This window comes from Pleurodeles waltl, chromosome 6, assembly GCF_031143425.1.
Source record: "Pleurodeles waltl isolate 20211129_DDA chromosome 6, aPleWal1.hap1.20221129, whole genome shotgun sequence".
NCBI lineage: Eukaryota > Metazoa > Chordata > Amphibia > Caudata > Salamandridae > Pleurodeles > Pleurodeles waltl.
Window position 1 is genome coordinate 1,429,756,447 of NC_090445.1, and position 15,543 is coordinate 1,429,771,989.

The 15,543-nt window shown below is 43.4% G+C and overlaps 1 protein-coding gene across 4 annotated transcripts in view; it reads right to left on the reverse strand.

Moving 5' to 3' along the window:
- DLG5 (discs large MAGUK scaffold protein 5) overlaps nt 1-15,543 on the reverse strand; it is a 1,179,851-nt gene that overhangs the window by 830,521 nt on the left and 333,787 nt on the right. For all 4 annotated transcript variants that reach the window (XM_069240807.1, XM_069240806.1, XM_069240808.1 and 1 more), the window contains one exon: nt 13,520-13,695. In XM_069240807.1, coding sequence (XP_069096908.1) covers nt 13,520-13,695 — 176 coding nt within the window. The remainder of the gene's footprint in view (nt 1-13,519; nt 13,696-15,543) is intronic.

The window sequence follows — 15,543 nt, forward strand, 5'->3', positions numbered from 1 at the left end:
GATGGCATTCCTTTAGAGCTATATAAATACTTTAAGAGTATGCTCTTACCAGTGTTGTTGAAACTGGTGATCCATGTACAGCATGGGGGTAACCCCCATCCGTCTTGGGGCTCTGCTAATATTGTAGTATTTTTGAAGAATGGCATGGACCCGACTAGTCTAAGCTCGTACCGTCCGATCACCCTTATCAATAGTGATGCGAAAGTCTACTCTAAAATATTTGCGACTCGATTGTCTGTGTGCATTAGTAAATTGGTCAGTTGTAACCAACATGGATTTGTCCCTGGTAGGGACACAACCGAACATATTAGAAGTGTGATAGCGCTGTTTGATGCTACGCATATAACAGCAGAACCCATGGTTAAGATTCTGCGGGATGCTGAGAAATCATTCAACAGAGTCAACTGGGAGTATCTATGGGACACTTTAAAAACATATGGTCTAGGAGGAAGATTTATCACAGCTGTCAAAGCTTTATATAAGGAGCCATGTGCTAGAATAAAGTTCAGGGGAGAATATTCACATCCCTTTAGGATCAAACGGGGTACACGGCAAGGATGCCCATGCTCACCCCTATTATTCGCATTATACTTAGATCCCTTTTTGCCCTTCCTGGAAATTAATGTTAACGTTCAGCCAGTCATTTGTTATGGGTGGGCAACAAAAATTCAGGCTTAAGTAGATGATGTTGCAGTTATAACCGCCAACCCGGATCTTGCCCTTAAAGAAATCGAGGGCGCTGCAGAAAAGGCAGTCTCGGGCTATTTTCTTAAAGATAAGACTCAGATAGTTTTGAATGAACACTGTATTTCGTCGGATACACGAAAAGTAGAACACGTGGTCTATTTAGGGATTGATATTCGACCCCAGGTAGAGGGGATTGTCCGGACCAACCTTTGGCCTATTATAGATAATGCTAGGTATAATTTTAGCAGATGGAATAATTTGCATATGACAGTCATGGGGCGGTGCAATATGATAAAAATGATGTTCCTTCCTAAGTGTTATATCTATTCCGGGCGATTCCATTGGAATTTGAGAAATCTTGGTTTAGGAAATTGGATCAGCTGATAATGCGGTTTGTCTGGTCATATGGTAAGATACGTAGAGCCAGTAAATATATGATATTACCCAGGGAAAAGGGCAAATGCTCCCTTCCCAACTTTAAATTGTATCAGACGGCAGCTGCAATGTAGTTTATGCAACCGCTGTTTAAAAATGGATGCCTGGTAAGCAATGGGGAATATGTCCCGAGTATCTATGAGGTATTACTCAGCCCGGCGGCAAATGGGGCATTGCTCACACTTTTGGAGCCCAGCTATTTTAAGAAGGCTCGGTTCAAAGTCCTAAATGCTGCTTTCAAAGTCTGGGGTTCGTGGCGAAAGAAATGTGGGCTTGGATACAATTACTATACTTTGATTAAGGATAATACTTTTCTTCCTGAGATTTTCCGAGATAATATCATGGAAAGGTGGAATCAACAGGGAATACAAAGATTAGGTGATTTTATCGAGGGTTCTACAATCACCACATTCGAAAATCTTCATGGGAAATTTGGATTAGCCCAAAGAGGCTTTTTTAAATATCTACAAGTAAGGAATTTTATTTTTCGGAAAACCGGCGGTCCAGTGGGGTTTGTAAAGAATTCTTTATTACAGATGATGACCTCCTCTTATAAGATTACAATACGATCAATATATGCTAAACTGACTGACAATTTACCCGAAGATCTGGCGAAGTATAGTAAGAAGTGGCGCGATAAGCTGAGGTTTTTTATGAATCTTTCGAGCTAGGCCGGACCTCCTTGATCTCAGCATCCCTTCAGACACAACATTATAAAACAATCTTTGATCTGTACATTACGCCCGGGAAATTAGCGCAATGGGGCCGGGTACAAGGGGTGCACTGCCCAAGATGTCAGCTACATGGAGTGGATGTAATACATATGTTCGCCACCTGCACGAAGCTGGTGAACTTGCACATTAAAGTGGGGCAGTTTATGAATGATGTTGCCAAATTAGAAATTGATCTATCACCAGGGGTGGTCATATTTGCGGTTTCGGAGTTAAGTGAGTCATTCGCCAGTAAGTTTCTCTTTAATGTTATGTCAGTGTATCGATTGTGTATTTCTTCTGCATGGCTGGATCAAACGCCCCCCACATATCAAAATTGGTTAAATTGTCTTCTAGCAATATATCAGTTGGAACAAGCCCTGTATGATCGAAAAGGGAAAAAAGGGAGACATAAAGGGCAAGAAATATGGGGGGTATTGGGCGAATGGTTAGCTAATAGGAAATGACGGTATGGCAGTATTGTATACTTGGCTAAATGTTTCTTCCATTTTTTCGGTTTGTCTTTTCTGATGAATTATATATGTATTTTCTTGGGTACTGAATAAAAAAATAATTTAAAAAAAAGTTAATGCGACTACAATTACTCTGCAAGGAAAAGGTCTTATAATGGCAAAAAATAATACAAGAGGGTCAATGGATAACATGCCATAGATCTGCTGCTTTGCCAGTGCCCGAGACCCAGGAGCAAGTGGGGTTGCAGGCCCTTTATTATTATTATTTGTTAAATAATTGCATTCACATGATTTATTACAACATGAATGCCAATTCAACCCCTTAGCTGCCAGGCCTTTTCCCCCTCAGGTGCTACAAGGAAATGCCTCCTTGGCATGGTTACCCCCTGACTTTTTGCCTTTGCTGATGGCAAGTTATGATTTGAAAGTGTGCTGGGACCCTGCTAAGGCCCCAGCACCAGTGTTCTTTCCCTAAACTGTACCTTTGTCTCCACAATTGGCACAACCCTGGCACCCAGGTAAGTCCCTTGTAACTGGTTCCCCTGGTACCAAGGGCCTGATGCCAGGGAAGATCTCTAAGGGCTGCAGCATGTCTTATGCCACCCTGGGGACCCCTCACTCAGCACATGCACACTGCTTGCCAGCTTGTGTGTGCTGGTGGGGAGAAAATGACTAAGTCGACATGGCACTCCCCTCAGGGTGCCATGCCAACCTCACACTGCCTATGGTATAGATAAGTCACCCCTCTAGCAGGCCTTACAGCCCTAAGGCAGGGAGCACTATACCACAGGTGAGGGCGTAGGTGCATGAGCACTATGCCCCTACAGTGTTTAAGCAAAACCTTATACATTGTAAGTGCAGGGTAGCCATAAGAGTATATGGTCTGGCAGTCTGTCATACACAAACTCCACAGCACCATAATGGCTACACTGAAAACTGGGAAGTTTGGTATCAAACTTCTCAGCACAATAAATGCACACTGATGCCAGTGTACATTTTATTGTGATATACACCCAGAGGGCATCTTAGAGATGCCCCTTGAAAACATACCCGACTTCCAGTTTGGGCTGACTAGTTTTTGCCAGCCTGCCACACACCAGACATGTTGCTGGCCACATAGGGAGAGTGCCTTTGTCACTCTGTGGCAAGGAACAAAGCCTGTACTGGGTGGAGATGTCTCTCACCTCCCCCTGCAGGAATTGTAAGACCTGGCGGTGAGCCTCCAAGGCTCACACCCTTTGTTACAGCACCACAAGGCATCCCAGCTAGTGGAGATGACCGCCTCTTCGGCCACTGCCCCCACTTTTGGTGGCAAGGCTGGAGGAGATAATGAGAAAAACAAGGAGGAGTCACTCCCCAGTCAGGACAGCCCTAAGGTGTCCTGAGCTGAGGTGACTCTTACTTTTAGAAATCCTCCATCTTGCAGATGGAGGATTCCCCCAATAGGATAAGGGATGTGCCCCCCTCCTCCCCAGAGGAGGCACAAAGAGGGTGTAGCCATTGGCTACTGCCCTCCCAGACCTAAACACACCCCTAAATTCAGTATTTAGGGGCTCCCAGAACCGAGGAAGAGAGATTCCTGCAACCTGAAGATGAAGAAGGACTGCTGACCTGAAGCCCTGCAGAGAAGACGGAGACAACAACTGCTTTGGCCCCAGCCCTACCGGCCTGTCTCCCCACTTCAAGAAAAACTGCAACAGTGACGCATCCGACAGGGACCAGGGGCCAGCGACCTCTGAAGCCTCAGAGGACTGCCCTGCATCTAAAAGGACCAAGAAGCTCCCGAGAACAGCAGCCCTGTTCAACAAAACTGCAACTTTTCAACAAAGAAGCAACTTTTAAAGACCACACGTTTCCCGCCAGAAGCGTGAGACTTTCCACTCTGCACCCTCGGCTCGACCTGCGGAAAATCAACACTACAGGGAGGACTCCCCGGCGACTGCGAGCCCTTGAGTAGCCAGAGTTGACCCCCCTGGGCCCCCACAGCGACGCCTGCAAAGGAAATTCAGAGGCTCCCCCTGACCGCGACTGCCTACTTCAAGGAACCAGACGCCTGGAAACCACACTGCACCCGCAGCCCCCAGGACCTGAAGGAACTGAACTCAAGTGCAGGAGTGACCCCCAGGTGACTTTCTGCCTAGCCCAGGTGGTGGCTACCACGAGGAGCACCCCCCTGGACTGCCTGCATCGTTGAAGAGACCCCCGGGTCTCCCCATTGATTCCTATTGAAAACCTGACGTCTGTTTGCACTCTGCAACCGGCCACCCCAGTGCCGCTGAGGGTGTACTTTCTGTGCCTGCTTGTGTCCCCCCGGTGCCCTACAAAAACCCACTGGTCTGCCCTCCTAAGTCACGGGTACTTACCTGCTGGCAGACTGGAACCAGGACACCCCTATTTCCATTGAAGCCTATGTTTTTTGGGCACCACTTTGACCTCTGCACCTGACTGGCCCTGAGCTGCTGGTGTGGTAACTTTGGGGTTGCCTTGAACCCCCAACGGTGGGCTACCTTGGACCCAACTTTGAACACCGTAAGTTTTTTACTTACCTGTGAACTTAACATTTACTTACCTCCCCCAGGAACTGTTGATTATTGCAGTGTCCACTTTTAAAATAGCTTATTGCCATTTTTGCCAAGACTGTACATGCTATTGTGATAATTCAAAGTTCCTACGATACCTGAGTGAAATACCTTTCATTTAAAGTATTGTTTGTAAATCTTGAACCTGTGGTTCTTAAAATAAATTAAGAAAAAATATGTTTCTATATAAAAACCTATTGGCCTAGAATTGTCTTTGAGTGTGTGTTCCTCATGTATTGCCTGTGTGTGTACAACAAATGCTTACCACTACCCTCTGATAAGCCTACTGCTCGACCACACTACCACAAAATAGAGCATTGGAATGATCTCTTTTTGCCACTATCTTACCTCTAGGGGGAACCCTTGGACTCTGTGAATGCTATTTCTTACTTTGAATTAGTACATACAGAGCCAACTTCCAACAGGTGCCCAGGCTTTGTGGGTTCCCCTGAACGAGACTAAGAAATTAGCCAAAATACAGCACAAATTTCGTTTTTAAAAAACAATGGGAAAAAAAGGCTGCAGAAGAAGTCTTGCGGTTTTTTTTTTTTACCTGAAAATGGCATCAACAAAGAGTTTGCAGTGCTAAAATCACCATCTCCCCAGCTTACAGGAATAGGCAGACTAGAATCCGAAAACCAAATTTTTCAAAACAATTTTGGCATTTTACAGGGATTTACCCCATTTTTACTATTTTTTGTGCTTTCAGCCTTCTTCCAGTTAGCGACAAATGGGTGAGAAACCAATCCTGGATCACAGAAAGCTAACCATTTCTGAAACGTAGACAAAATGCTGAATTCAGCAAGGGGTAATTTGTGTAGATTCTACAAGAGTTTCCTACAGAAAATAACAGCTGAAATAAAAAATAAAAAATAAAATTGAGGTGAAAAAAAACAGCCATTTCTTTCCACTTTTTACTCTGTAACTTTTTCCTGCTATGTCAGATTTTTGAAAGCAGTATACTGTTACATCTGCTGGACTCTTCTGGTTGCGGGGATATATAGGGCTCGTAGGTTCATCAAGAACCCTAGGTAGCCAGAGCCAATAAATGAGCTGCACCTTGGAATTGGTTTTCATTCTATACGGGGTATACAGCAATTTAAAAAAACCTGCGTTTTTGGTCCTGGGCTTAGCAGCCATCTAGGAAAACCAACCAAACCCAGACATTTCTGAAAACTTGACACCCGAGGGAGTCCAGGGAGGTATGACTTGCATTGATCCCACAATGTTTTCTTACCCAGAATCCTCCGCAAACCTCAAATTTAGCTAAAAAAAAAAAACACATTTGTGTGGGAACACAGCACCGGGGAACAAATTTCCTACCACCCAACGTTCCCCTCAGTCTCCCGGTAAAAATGAAAAAATTATACTTCACTTGTGTAGGTGGGCCTGTGAGAGGGAAGAGACAAAAACATGTTGAAATTGAGGGGGAACCAAAGCAGGTCCAAAAGGGTAGTTTGAAGAAAAAATTTTTAGTCTGACAAGTGCAGCAGAATTTTTATCGGTATAGATGAGACAATGCTGAGTGGTAGGAATTTTGTTGATTCCTGCAGATTCCGGGAGGTTGTATCACAAAAATGTGCGAAAAGTGTGTGATTTCCAGCAAAGTTGGAGGTCTGCAGGGCATTGTGGGTATTAAAATGGTCCGGGGTGCATGTGAAGCACACCACCCTGGAATCACCCAGATGTTTAGTTTTCAGATGTGTCTAGGTCTTGTGGATTTTTCTACATGGCAGCGTCCCAAAGTCCAAAAAGTGCAGCCCTCACCATTCCAAGTGGGACGATTTTGAGAGTTAGCCAAGCTCTCATGGTCCAAATGTAAAACCAAAACCAAAATAATCAAATGTCCTCTTGCTTGCCATGGGATAAGATGTTTTAGTGTGTAGGGAAGAGCTGAAAGACTGTTACCCCCTTCAGTTGGGGTGGGGGCATAACCAGGCCCATACTGGTTGGTAGCCACCACTACACTATTTTTGTTTTAAATGCCCTGGCATCTAGTAGACTTTGTTTATGCAACAGCTTATTCAGACAGCATAGTTGCATCATTCAAGTTACAGTTAGCTGAAGAAGAAATTTTAAAATCCTAAGGTGGACCTTCTCTTACTACCTTCTGACAACCAAAGATTTTAGGAACCATTTTAAATATGCCAGCATGAAGTATATGAGGATAAACAAAGATACTGCATCTTACATAATAGTGTGAGACTTGTGGATATTAAGAATTTTCTTAAACGCCCCATGCTATACACCACTGGCATCCCAAGAGGACACAAAGAACCCTTACATTTTTGACAATGTATTTTGACATGCCTGGCGAGAAAGTCATGTCTGGAAGGTTATTCTTTGAATTCAACTTATGACTTTTTAGATGGCTGAAACACATATGATTTATTAATATTTGTAAATCAGAGATTATCGGAGCAAATAGACAAGAAGAGAGAGAAGACCTGCTTTTATAAGGCACCCTTAAGAGACTGGTGAGACAATATCCAACAGCGGGCGTAACAAGGGTCTAACTGGATAGAGACACCAAATTATTACGCTTTTTAAAGGTACTCACCAAAGGGCGATAAAGAATTATCAGATTCACTATCCTAAGAGTGTTACAGTACTTAACTATTTTTTATTTTTACTTCACACCGGCAGAACAGCAAAGTGAAGACTGGCAGATAAGAACAGGTGGCACAGGTGCTCAGCAGATGGGACAAACAGGGTCCACCTATTGGTCACCTTCCTATTTTTGGCATATTTTGGGGAAACTACACTAAAAGCTATAACAGGAGGTAGTAGCCTAAAGTCAAACCTGGAGGTAAGGTAAATGGCATTTACCATGTAGAACAAGTTACTTACCTTTCTTAATGCTCTTTCTGCTGCATGCAGCCTCCTCACTTTAGAATACTCCCCTGGCGCCAGACTAAGGGCCAGATTTATGTTTTGGCAGAGGGAATACTCTGTCACAAACTTGACGAATATCCTGTCCACCGTATTACGATACCTATAAGAGTAGTTTCCTCCAGCAAGACCTAAATTAGTCCCTGAATCAGGAAATTTGTTTTCGGCAGTACTTCCATGTGCCTCTAGGTGGCCCCCTGTGCAGATAGACGTTAGATCGGCAGCGCCCAGAACTAATGGAGAAGAGCTGCCCATAAGCACCGCCTCGTGCGATGATGTGTGTTTCTCATATTTTCCTTGTCTGTGCCCTCAGACTGAGGTGGGAGGACAGTGAGCAATCTGCTGTTAGATACTGAATCTACCAGAAAGAGCATTACTGAAGTTAAGTAACATGTTTTTGTAATGGATACATCTATTTCACTGATTCCCTACCTTAAATTAAACACAAAGCCGCACCTTCCCAAGAGTAGGGTCTCCGACCAAAAGGTGATGCAGGACTGAGTCGGAAAAGTGACCTTTCCACCGGACCCATCAAGACAGTTTTGCTTTGTGATAAATATGCAATTAATGTGAATTTGTGACATGGCACAAGTCAAGGACAGGCATTTTCCATGAGCTAAAGGAGTGGTAGCAGCCTTAGAGCTCGTAAAATGGACTCATGCTTTCCTGTGGCTGCTTTTTGGCTAGTACATGGCAGATCTTCATGCGCAGGACTATTCACTCTAACAGTGTTTTCTGCACTGCCTTCCCTTTCTTCTCCATGGAAAACCCCACCAAGAGCTGATCATCCACACAGTGTTCATTGGTATTATGAGTATAAAAGCTATAAGTCCTTTTGGGGAAATGGTAATGGACTTAAACCCCTCTTCCGAGGTGTGAGGGGGAAACGAAAAATGCTGGCAGAGTGATGGATTATCCTATGTGAAAAGTGGTCACGACTTTTGAGAAGAATGCTGCCCGACTCCTCAGCATCAACTTTTCCGGGAAAAATGTAGTTGCACTAAAAAGTGCCTGCAGTACATCCCACAATGATTTGACATATTTGGAATGATAAAGAGAGCCTTCAAGGTCTGAAATGCAGTGAGCGATTACACTTGAGAAATGGCAATTCCACGTTAAGGGCCTACACCTGGGCATCACAAAAGGCATTGGAAGGAACATTTGTCAATCCTTTAATAAATCTCATCACAACAGGTGGCTTTAAGCAGGGAAAGTTAATCTGGCAAATACGGTAAGGCTGAAAGAGACGACAATCTTTAATAGTGCTCAGTGCAGGGCCTTGTTGAGTCAAAGGTAACACAAACAAAAGGACATCCAAAAGCTTCTACGTGTAAGCAGGTCAGTCTTATGAGCACCACACCAGGCATAAATAAAGATTGTGGATGGGCACCTGGGAGCAAGGAAAACGTCCACCTCTTCGAGCAGCGGTTCACACAGTCAGTTGCTCAATCGCCACACACTGAAGTGTTGATAGCGCAGATTGGGTAGAGGACCCTGCTGAAACAGAAGATCATCAGGAAGTGGTAGCCTGATCGAAGAACAGATTGTCATGCCATATTTTATAGGTATCTGACTCCTGACCTAATCAGGGGCCCCTAGGATGATTTGTGACCAGTCGCTCTTTATCTAGGGAAGGGCAGGAAGGCGTACACAAGTGTCCAGACTTTGGTTACAGCTCAAATGCATCTCCTTACAAGTGTTCTTGTGGACACTCCAAAGTGAAAACTCTTACACATTCAGCGCTCTCAACAGAGTCAAAACGATCTAGCTGGGGCTCCTTATCGGAAGGCGTCCTGCACTGCTTCAGGGTGTAGACACCAGATGTGGTCTGCCAGATGATGTCTGCTCGTCTTTTTCGGTATTTAGGGACCATAACAGGTGGTTCACAATTAGGGAGCTACAACCAACCTCCAACGGCGCAGTGCCTCTAGACACAGGACCCAGGATCACAGACTGCCCTGTCTGTTGCAATACCATATGGTGATGGTGTTGCCTGTTAGAACTTGCATCAATCTTCCCGTGATGGACGGCAGGAAGGCTTTCAGAGGCAGAAGCACGGCCCGCAACTCCATGAGGCCTACATGGAGCCGGGCTTCTGATGACGAACAGAATCAACTGATCTCCAACTCCCCTAGATGTCCTCTCCATCCCTTGAGGAACACATCAGGTACCACTGTCAGTTCTGGGAGGAGAAGAGCCTTGCCAGGACAAATTTTGGTCAAACAGCCACCAATGCAGATTAGGAGCTAGCTCCTCCATGATCTGGATGACAAATGTAAAAGTTCCTTGATACTTGGCACATGGGTTCTTGATTCCTTTGCAGAGCCCTTGAATGCCACCTCATGTAGCTACAAAGAGGACACAGGAAGCTAAGAGGTCAATAAGTCTCAGAGCTGCTATCACTGTGATACAGGACTGAGGCTAAAACATCAAGATCAAAGCCCAAATGCCCTGGACGTGTTGCAAAAGAGGGAGGGCCCGGAACTGCACTGTGTCCAAGACCATCCCAATGAATGGAAGCCTCAATGATGTCAGGAGGTTCGCCAGCGTCTGGAGGTGGTCTACAACTAACCTTGTTGAGCCCCACACTCCAGCAGCCTGTTGGAGAGGAAGGGGAAGACAAGTGTACGAAACCTCGGAAGATAGGAAGTAAGCACTGCCATCACTTTCGTGAACACCCAAGAGATGGTGGTGAGACAGAAGTGGAGCACCACAAACTTAAAATGTTCCTTGCCAAACTTGAACCGTAGAGATCTTCTGTGGGCCTGCAGAACAGGTATACGAGAAAAAACATACCCTGCAGGTTTGAGGATACTTTCCAGTTGCCCGTTGCAGGGCGACATGATCTGGGCTAGAGTGAGCAATTTGAATTTGTCCTTCTAGAGGAAGGCATTCAGTGGTTGAGGGTCCTAAATAGGCCTGACGTCCTGGGCCTTCTTCCGAACCAGGACATAGCATGATTAATAACCCACTCTTCTTTTCAAATCCAATATCCTAATGATAACACCTTTAGAGAGAAACACCTGTACCACTTGCAGAAGAATTGACAGCTGCTAATCGAAAATTTCTTTTGATGTCAGAGGCGAGGGGTGAATATTTGGCGGGGCAAAAAGAAAAGACAGGGCAAGGACATGTTGAACAAGTTGTAAGACTTATCTGTCCAATATGAAGGAACATTGGATAGGCACACATCACTAAGAGTAAAGTGAAGTGGTTTAGTGGCTGTTGCAGCAGGGGAAGATGAATGGAAAGATGATACCTGCTGGTCTATCCACTATCTGCCAGACGTATGTCCACAACCAAGAAAGAACTTGGGCAACTGGTATATTGGTTAGGGAGACTGTCTCTGCCTAACACAAGCCTCCTTGAACAGCCTCTGAATGTTTTGAAATGGTGTGAAAACTGTCAGAGGGTCAAAAACCCAATGAATATGCTGTAGGAGTGGTTGGAATGAGTTGGGATTCACTTTACTGGATGAGGCTTAAACTACAATACTCTGTGGAGTAGGTTATTTGCTAAAAAAAAATCAATGTCACCAGGAGCAGGTCTGTGATGTCTGACTATTTAAAGGTGGGCAGGAACAGGGCTCTGACCAAGCTGCTCTCAAGGTATCAGTGTGGGCTTTATTAATTGGGATCAAGGGCTCAAAAGTAGCTGTCAAAGACTTTAAACTTTCCTTCCGCTTTGATTTAATCTGAAGTCCGCTGAAAATGTATAACTTCAGCCGCCCTTCGATCACCAACACAAAGGAGGCACTCTTCTCTTGATAGTCTAAGTGTTGAGTAAAGCCCTATCCCAAGTAAGGGGTCAAGCTCCTGCACTCTTGTCTTCAACCTCATCATCCAAATCCTTGGGTGCCCCTCGCAATGAGTCACAGCCAAAAAGGTAAAGGAACCTATGCTGGTGTGTACACCCTGGAAGATGGTCCTGGTCAGATTTGGGGTGCATTACGACCATTTGTGCTTTTGGAATTTCGTAGCATAATATGGTCAAAGTCATGTCTAATCTGATTTGGTGTCTCACATTAGTATCAGTACCAGTTCATTTCCAGCTCTGTCAGTACTGGTGTCAATGAGAAAGGTACTTGCACCGGTCTCTGAGCCAGAACAGTGGTCTGTACAGAACCAGGCAATGGAACCCAAAGACTAAAACTACACAAAGGATTGATGTGCCAGAGGGAACCAAAGGCACACAAAATATTTTGACACGGTGTCCTTGAAGATATCAATCTGCTGCAAGGGTCGCTGATAGCACAAAAAAACTCAGGGCTCATTGGGCTCAACTGAGTTAGCGACCAGACTCCTCTGAGGTACACAACTGACAGGGTGGCACCCTTGTACCTTCTCTTTAGGTTCAGAGTGACAGGATGTGGTCGAGTCCTACTTCACTTTTTTATGTTTGCCTTAAAGTTTGATTTTGAGTTACCAGAGGACTTAGAGCATGAATTTGACCAACTGCCAGACTGCGACCTGAAGCATGACTTTCATGACAGGCATGAATTAATCTTGTTAAGTTTGTTCAGAGACTTAAAGATTTGCCTCCTGGTTCCAGAACCCTTTGGATCCATGAGGGCACATTTATAGCACTAGGAGTGTCCAGCACCGAGACATCAGAGATGCACACTGTGCAGTTCTATGATAGTCATTTGTTTTTTTGCAGTCATGTCATGGTTTGAAAATTGTCATTTTGGGTGGAGACATCGTTCCCTAGCACACCAGAATTGGTTTTAGAATATTTCAGAAGACTGATAAGCTTAAGAGAAGTGTTCTGGATCCACACTAATGGCCTGGAAAGAAAGGAACTGATGTCAGCACACAGGGGTGGTACTTATATGCAAGTTGGCTCCACTACTTCCAGGATGGTACACAAAATATCAAGCCGCAAGGCACCACCAAAGCGGAGCACAGGAAAACTGCTGAAGAAACATATCAGGATCTAGTCTAGGGCATAGGGAGTATTCTAAGATGAGGGATTTGCAGTTACAGGCACAGGGAGTATTTTAAGAGGAGAGTTTTGCAGTTACAAGACTCCTTGAGAAACTGTGCATTCATAATGGGTAGTGCTCTAGATTTGCATACTCTGCTTACTCCAGCCATATAGCGTTGACTTCACTCTTAGTCCTTAACCAGGAGAAAGACTCACCTGCAGATTGTTTTATGCTCAGTGGATTGTAGTGTCTAAGACTACTTTGAACAAAAACAGTTTCCAAACATACACACAACACTAGATGGCAGGATTATGCAGCCACACATGCTACAGACTATTTTTTGAGAAACTGAGAAGTCCTTGGTACTCTCTGCTGCATTAAAGGCTACGAATTAAGTAGACAAAGCATAGACAAAAAATTATGCACTCATGCTTTAGGGACAATGCTTAATGATGCACAAACCTGAGGTTTATTTGTAGCAAAAGCTATACAGTTTGAAGACACACAAAAAAATTAGAGATTAGTTAAAATGTATTTTGTTACCAATGCACTAGATCAATGATCCATACCTAAAAAAAATCTTTAATAATAGAAAAGATTGCCAGTGTAGTAAGGAGGATTGTAAATGCATGAATTTCAAAGAAATGTATTATGTATTTTTCACAGACCGATTACAACTTGCAGAGAAGCAAAAGAGTTAGAAAAAACACAAATATTTCTGTGAAAAATATAACAGTAATTGTTATTACATGGAGGACAACCAGGAGAGTAGCAACATGTATGTCTAGATTCAAGTGAATTCATACATCTAATTACCTTTATAGCCAGAAAGATTTATGTGCAGTGGTGTTATGAGCTTTCCTCCCAATGATTTTCTTCTACGCACAACCATGTTAATAACTCCTCCACCAGTCAGTACTGCTTTAATAACCTGCTTCTTGTCCTTATTTGTGAGGTCCACATTGTTAATCTTCAATAACCAATCATTTACCCTAACACAAAAAAGGAAAAACATTTTAAAAACATGTAAAGAATTTGGATACAATTGAAACAAATGCCTTACAGTAAAACACATATTAGGCTACTGTTTGAAGTGTGAGATAATGTGAAACAAATCAATTTAAGTGCATAACATATAGAAACATTAATACAAATTAAACATACAATTCTTATTACACCAAAGTATACGAAAGACCTTAAAACATACAATTATTTACTGTTTACAAAGGACTGATGAATTCACCTAAAATATCCTGTACAAAGTATAAAACTGTCTCACTGATATGGACCTTGATGACTTTAAACCCAAACTTTCAAACTGTCAAGTACTCTGATTCACCATGAACAACCGCCGCTCCCTCAAGTATCACTATCAAAAACAAAAAAGTCGGCCTACTACAGTTCTCTCTTCAAATAAAAGTGAAACTGTTTCTTCCACAAAGCAACTTCAGAATTGCTTTTCAAGTTCTACATTCTCTCAACTGAAAGGTGGAAACACCCTTGTCTATATCCTCCCAGATTCCACACTTGCATCTTATAAGGGCATCCTACACACCACATCTCATCCAGGCATTAAAGCAACATGATGGCATTACCACCAACTTGAGGGCACACTACTGGCTTCCGCTGTCAGCATGCATAATCTGCAAACCAGGTGGTCTTGGAACACCCGTAGCCATGACACCATCAGACTACAGGTTTAGAATAAAGGGGGACAGAACAATGCAGCCATCCTTCTCCATATATGGGCCCTGGATCAAGTAAAGCATCTCCATAACTTTCAGGACCCACTAAACTGCTCCAATTTAGAAAACAGTTGAATACCACATCGCAATGTATTAACTGTTTACAAACTAGCTAAGTCTTCCACCACTCATTGACTTTATGTTGGTCTTTCATCCTGTACAGCGCTCTGCTGCCTTTTGGCTTGATTTTGGGATATAGAAGTACAGTACCATTTACATAAAAACATACACGACAAGGAGAGGAAAAAGAAAAGCCACATTCTTGACATGGATAAGCTTTTTCATTTAAATGGGACTGCTAATTGTTTTTGCACAATATTAATGAAAAAAGTGAATACTCCAAATTCTACTATATCCCCTTGTACTAGACAAAAAGTACATGTCTCTCTGGTGGACTGAATGTCTCAGTCCAAATGCAGGGATTTAACACATGATAACAAGTCAGGTCGGAGTGATGATCTTTTGTTATTAAAAACGTAAAGCTCCTTCTCACAGTGAGGGAAGTTGGTGAAGAGGTGCTGCCCAGCAAGAATACAGTATTTTGGAATGCTATATACCTTAAATATGATGAGGCCAAATACTGCAGGATTTCACCTATTCAAATCAGTGAAACATGTTCAAGACCTGAAGGATTCCTGGTCTATTAAGTAGACAAGAGCTGCAGCAGACACTGCCGCCATAGCACTGAAAGTTCTCCTCATCAACAGGTATCTAGCTCTGAAGAACAGAAGTCCCTCTAGGCTGCAGCAGTGACATTTGCATCAATTAATCTTTAGGACACTGGGTAGCCTGAAGATCATGGTGTAATTTTTCTATAACTGAGATATTGAGTCTCTACCAGACCAAATTGCTTGTTTTCGCTTTTTTTTCTTGGAGAGAAAGACCAAGTTACTTAGGTTATCTAATAATCTTTCGGGTGGATACTATATAAACGGGCAGATTTCTCTCCTCTTCAGTCTCCTCCAGGCACCAGAATGTATTGCAACAGTAGTTGGTGATCAACTTAGTCACGTCAGGTACAAATCCAGTAATGACATCACCAGAGCCATAAAAACACCACCACCAAAGACGTCAGATTCTTATTATTTTTCCGCA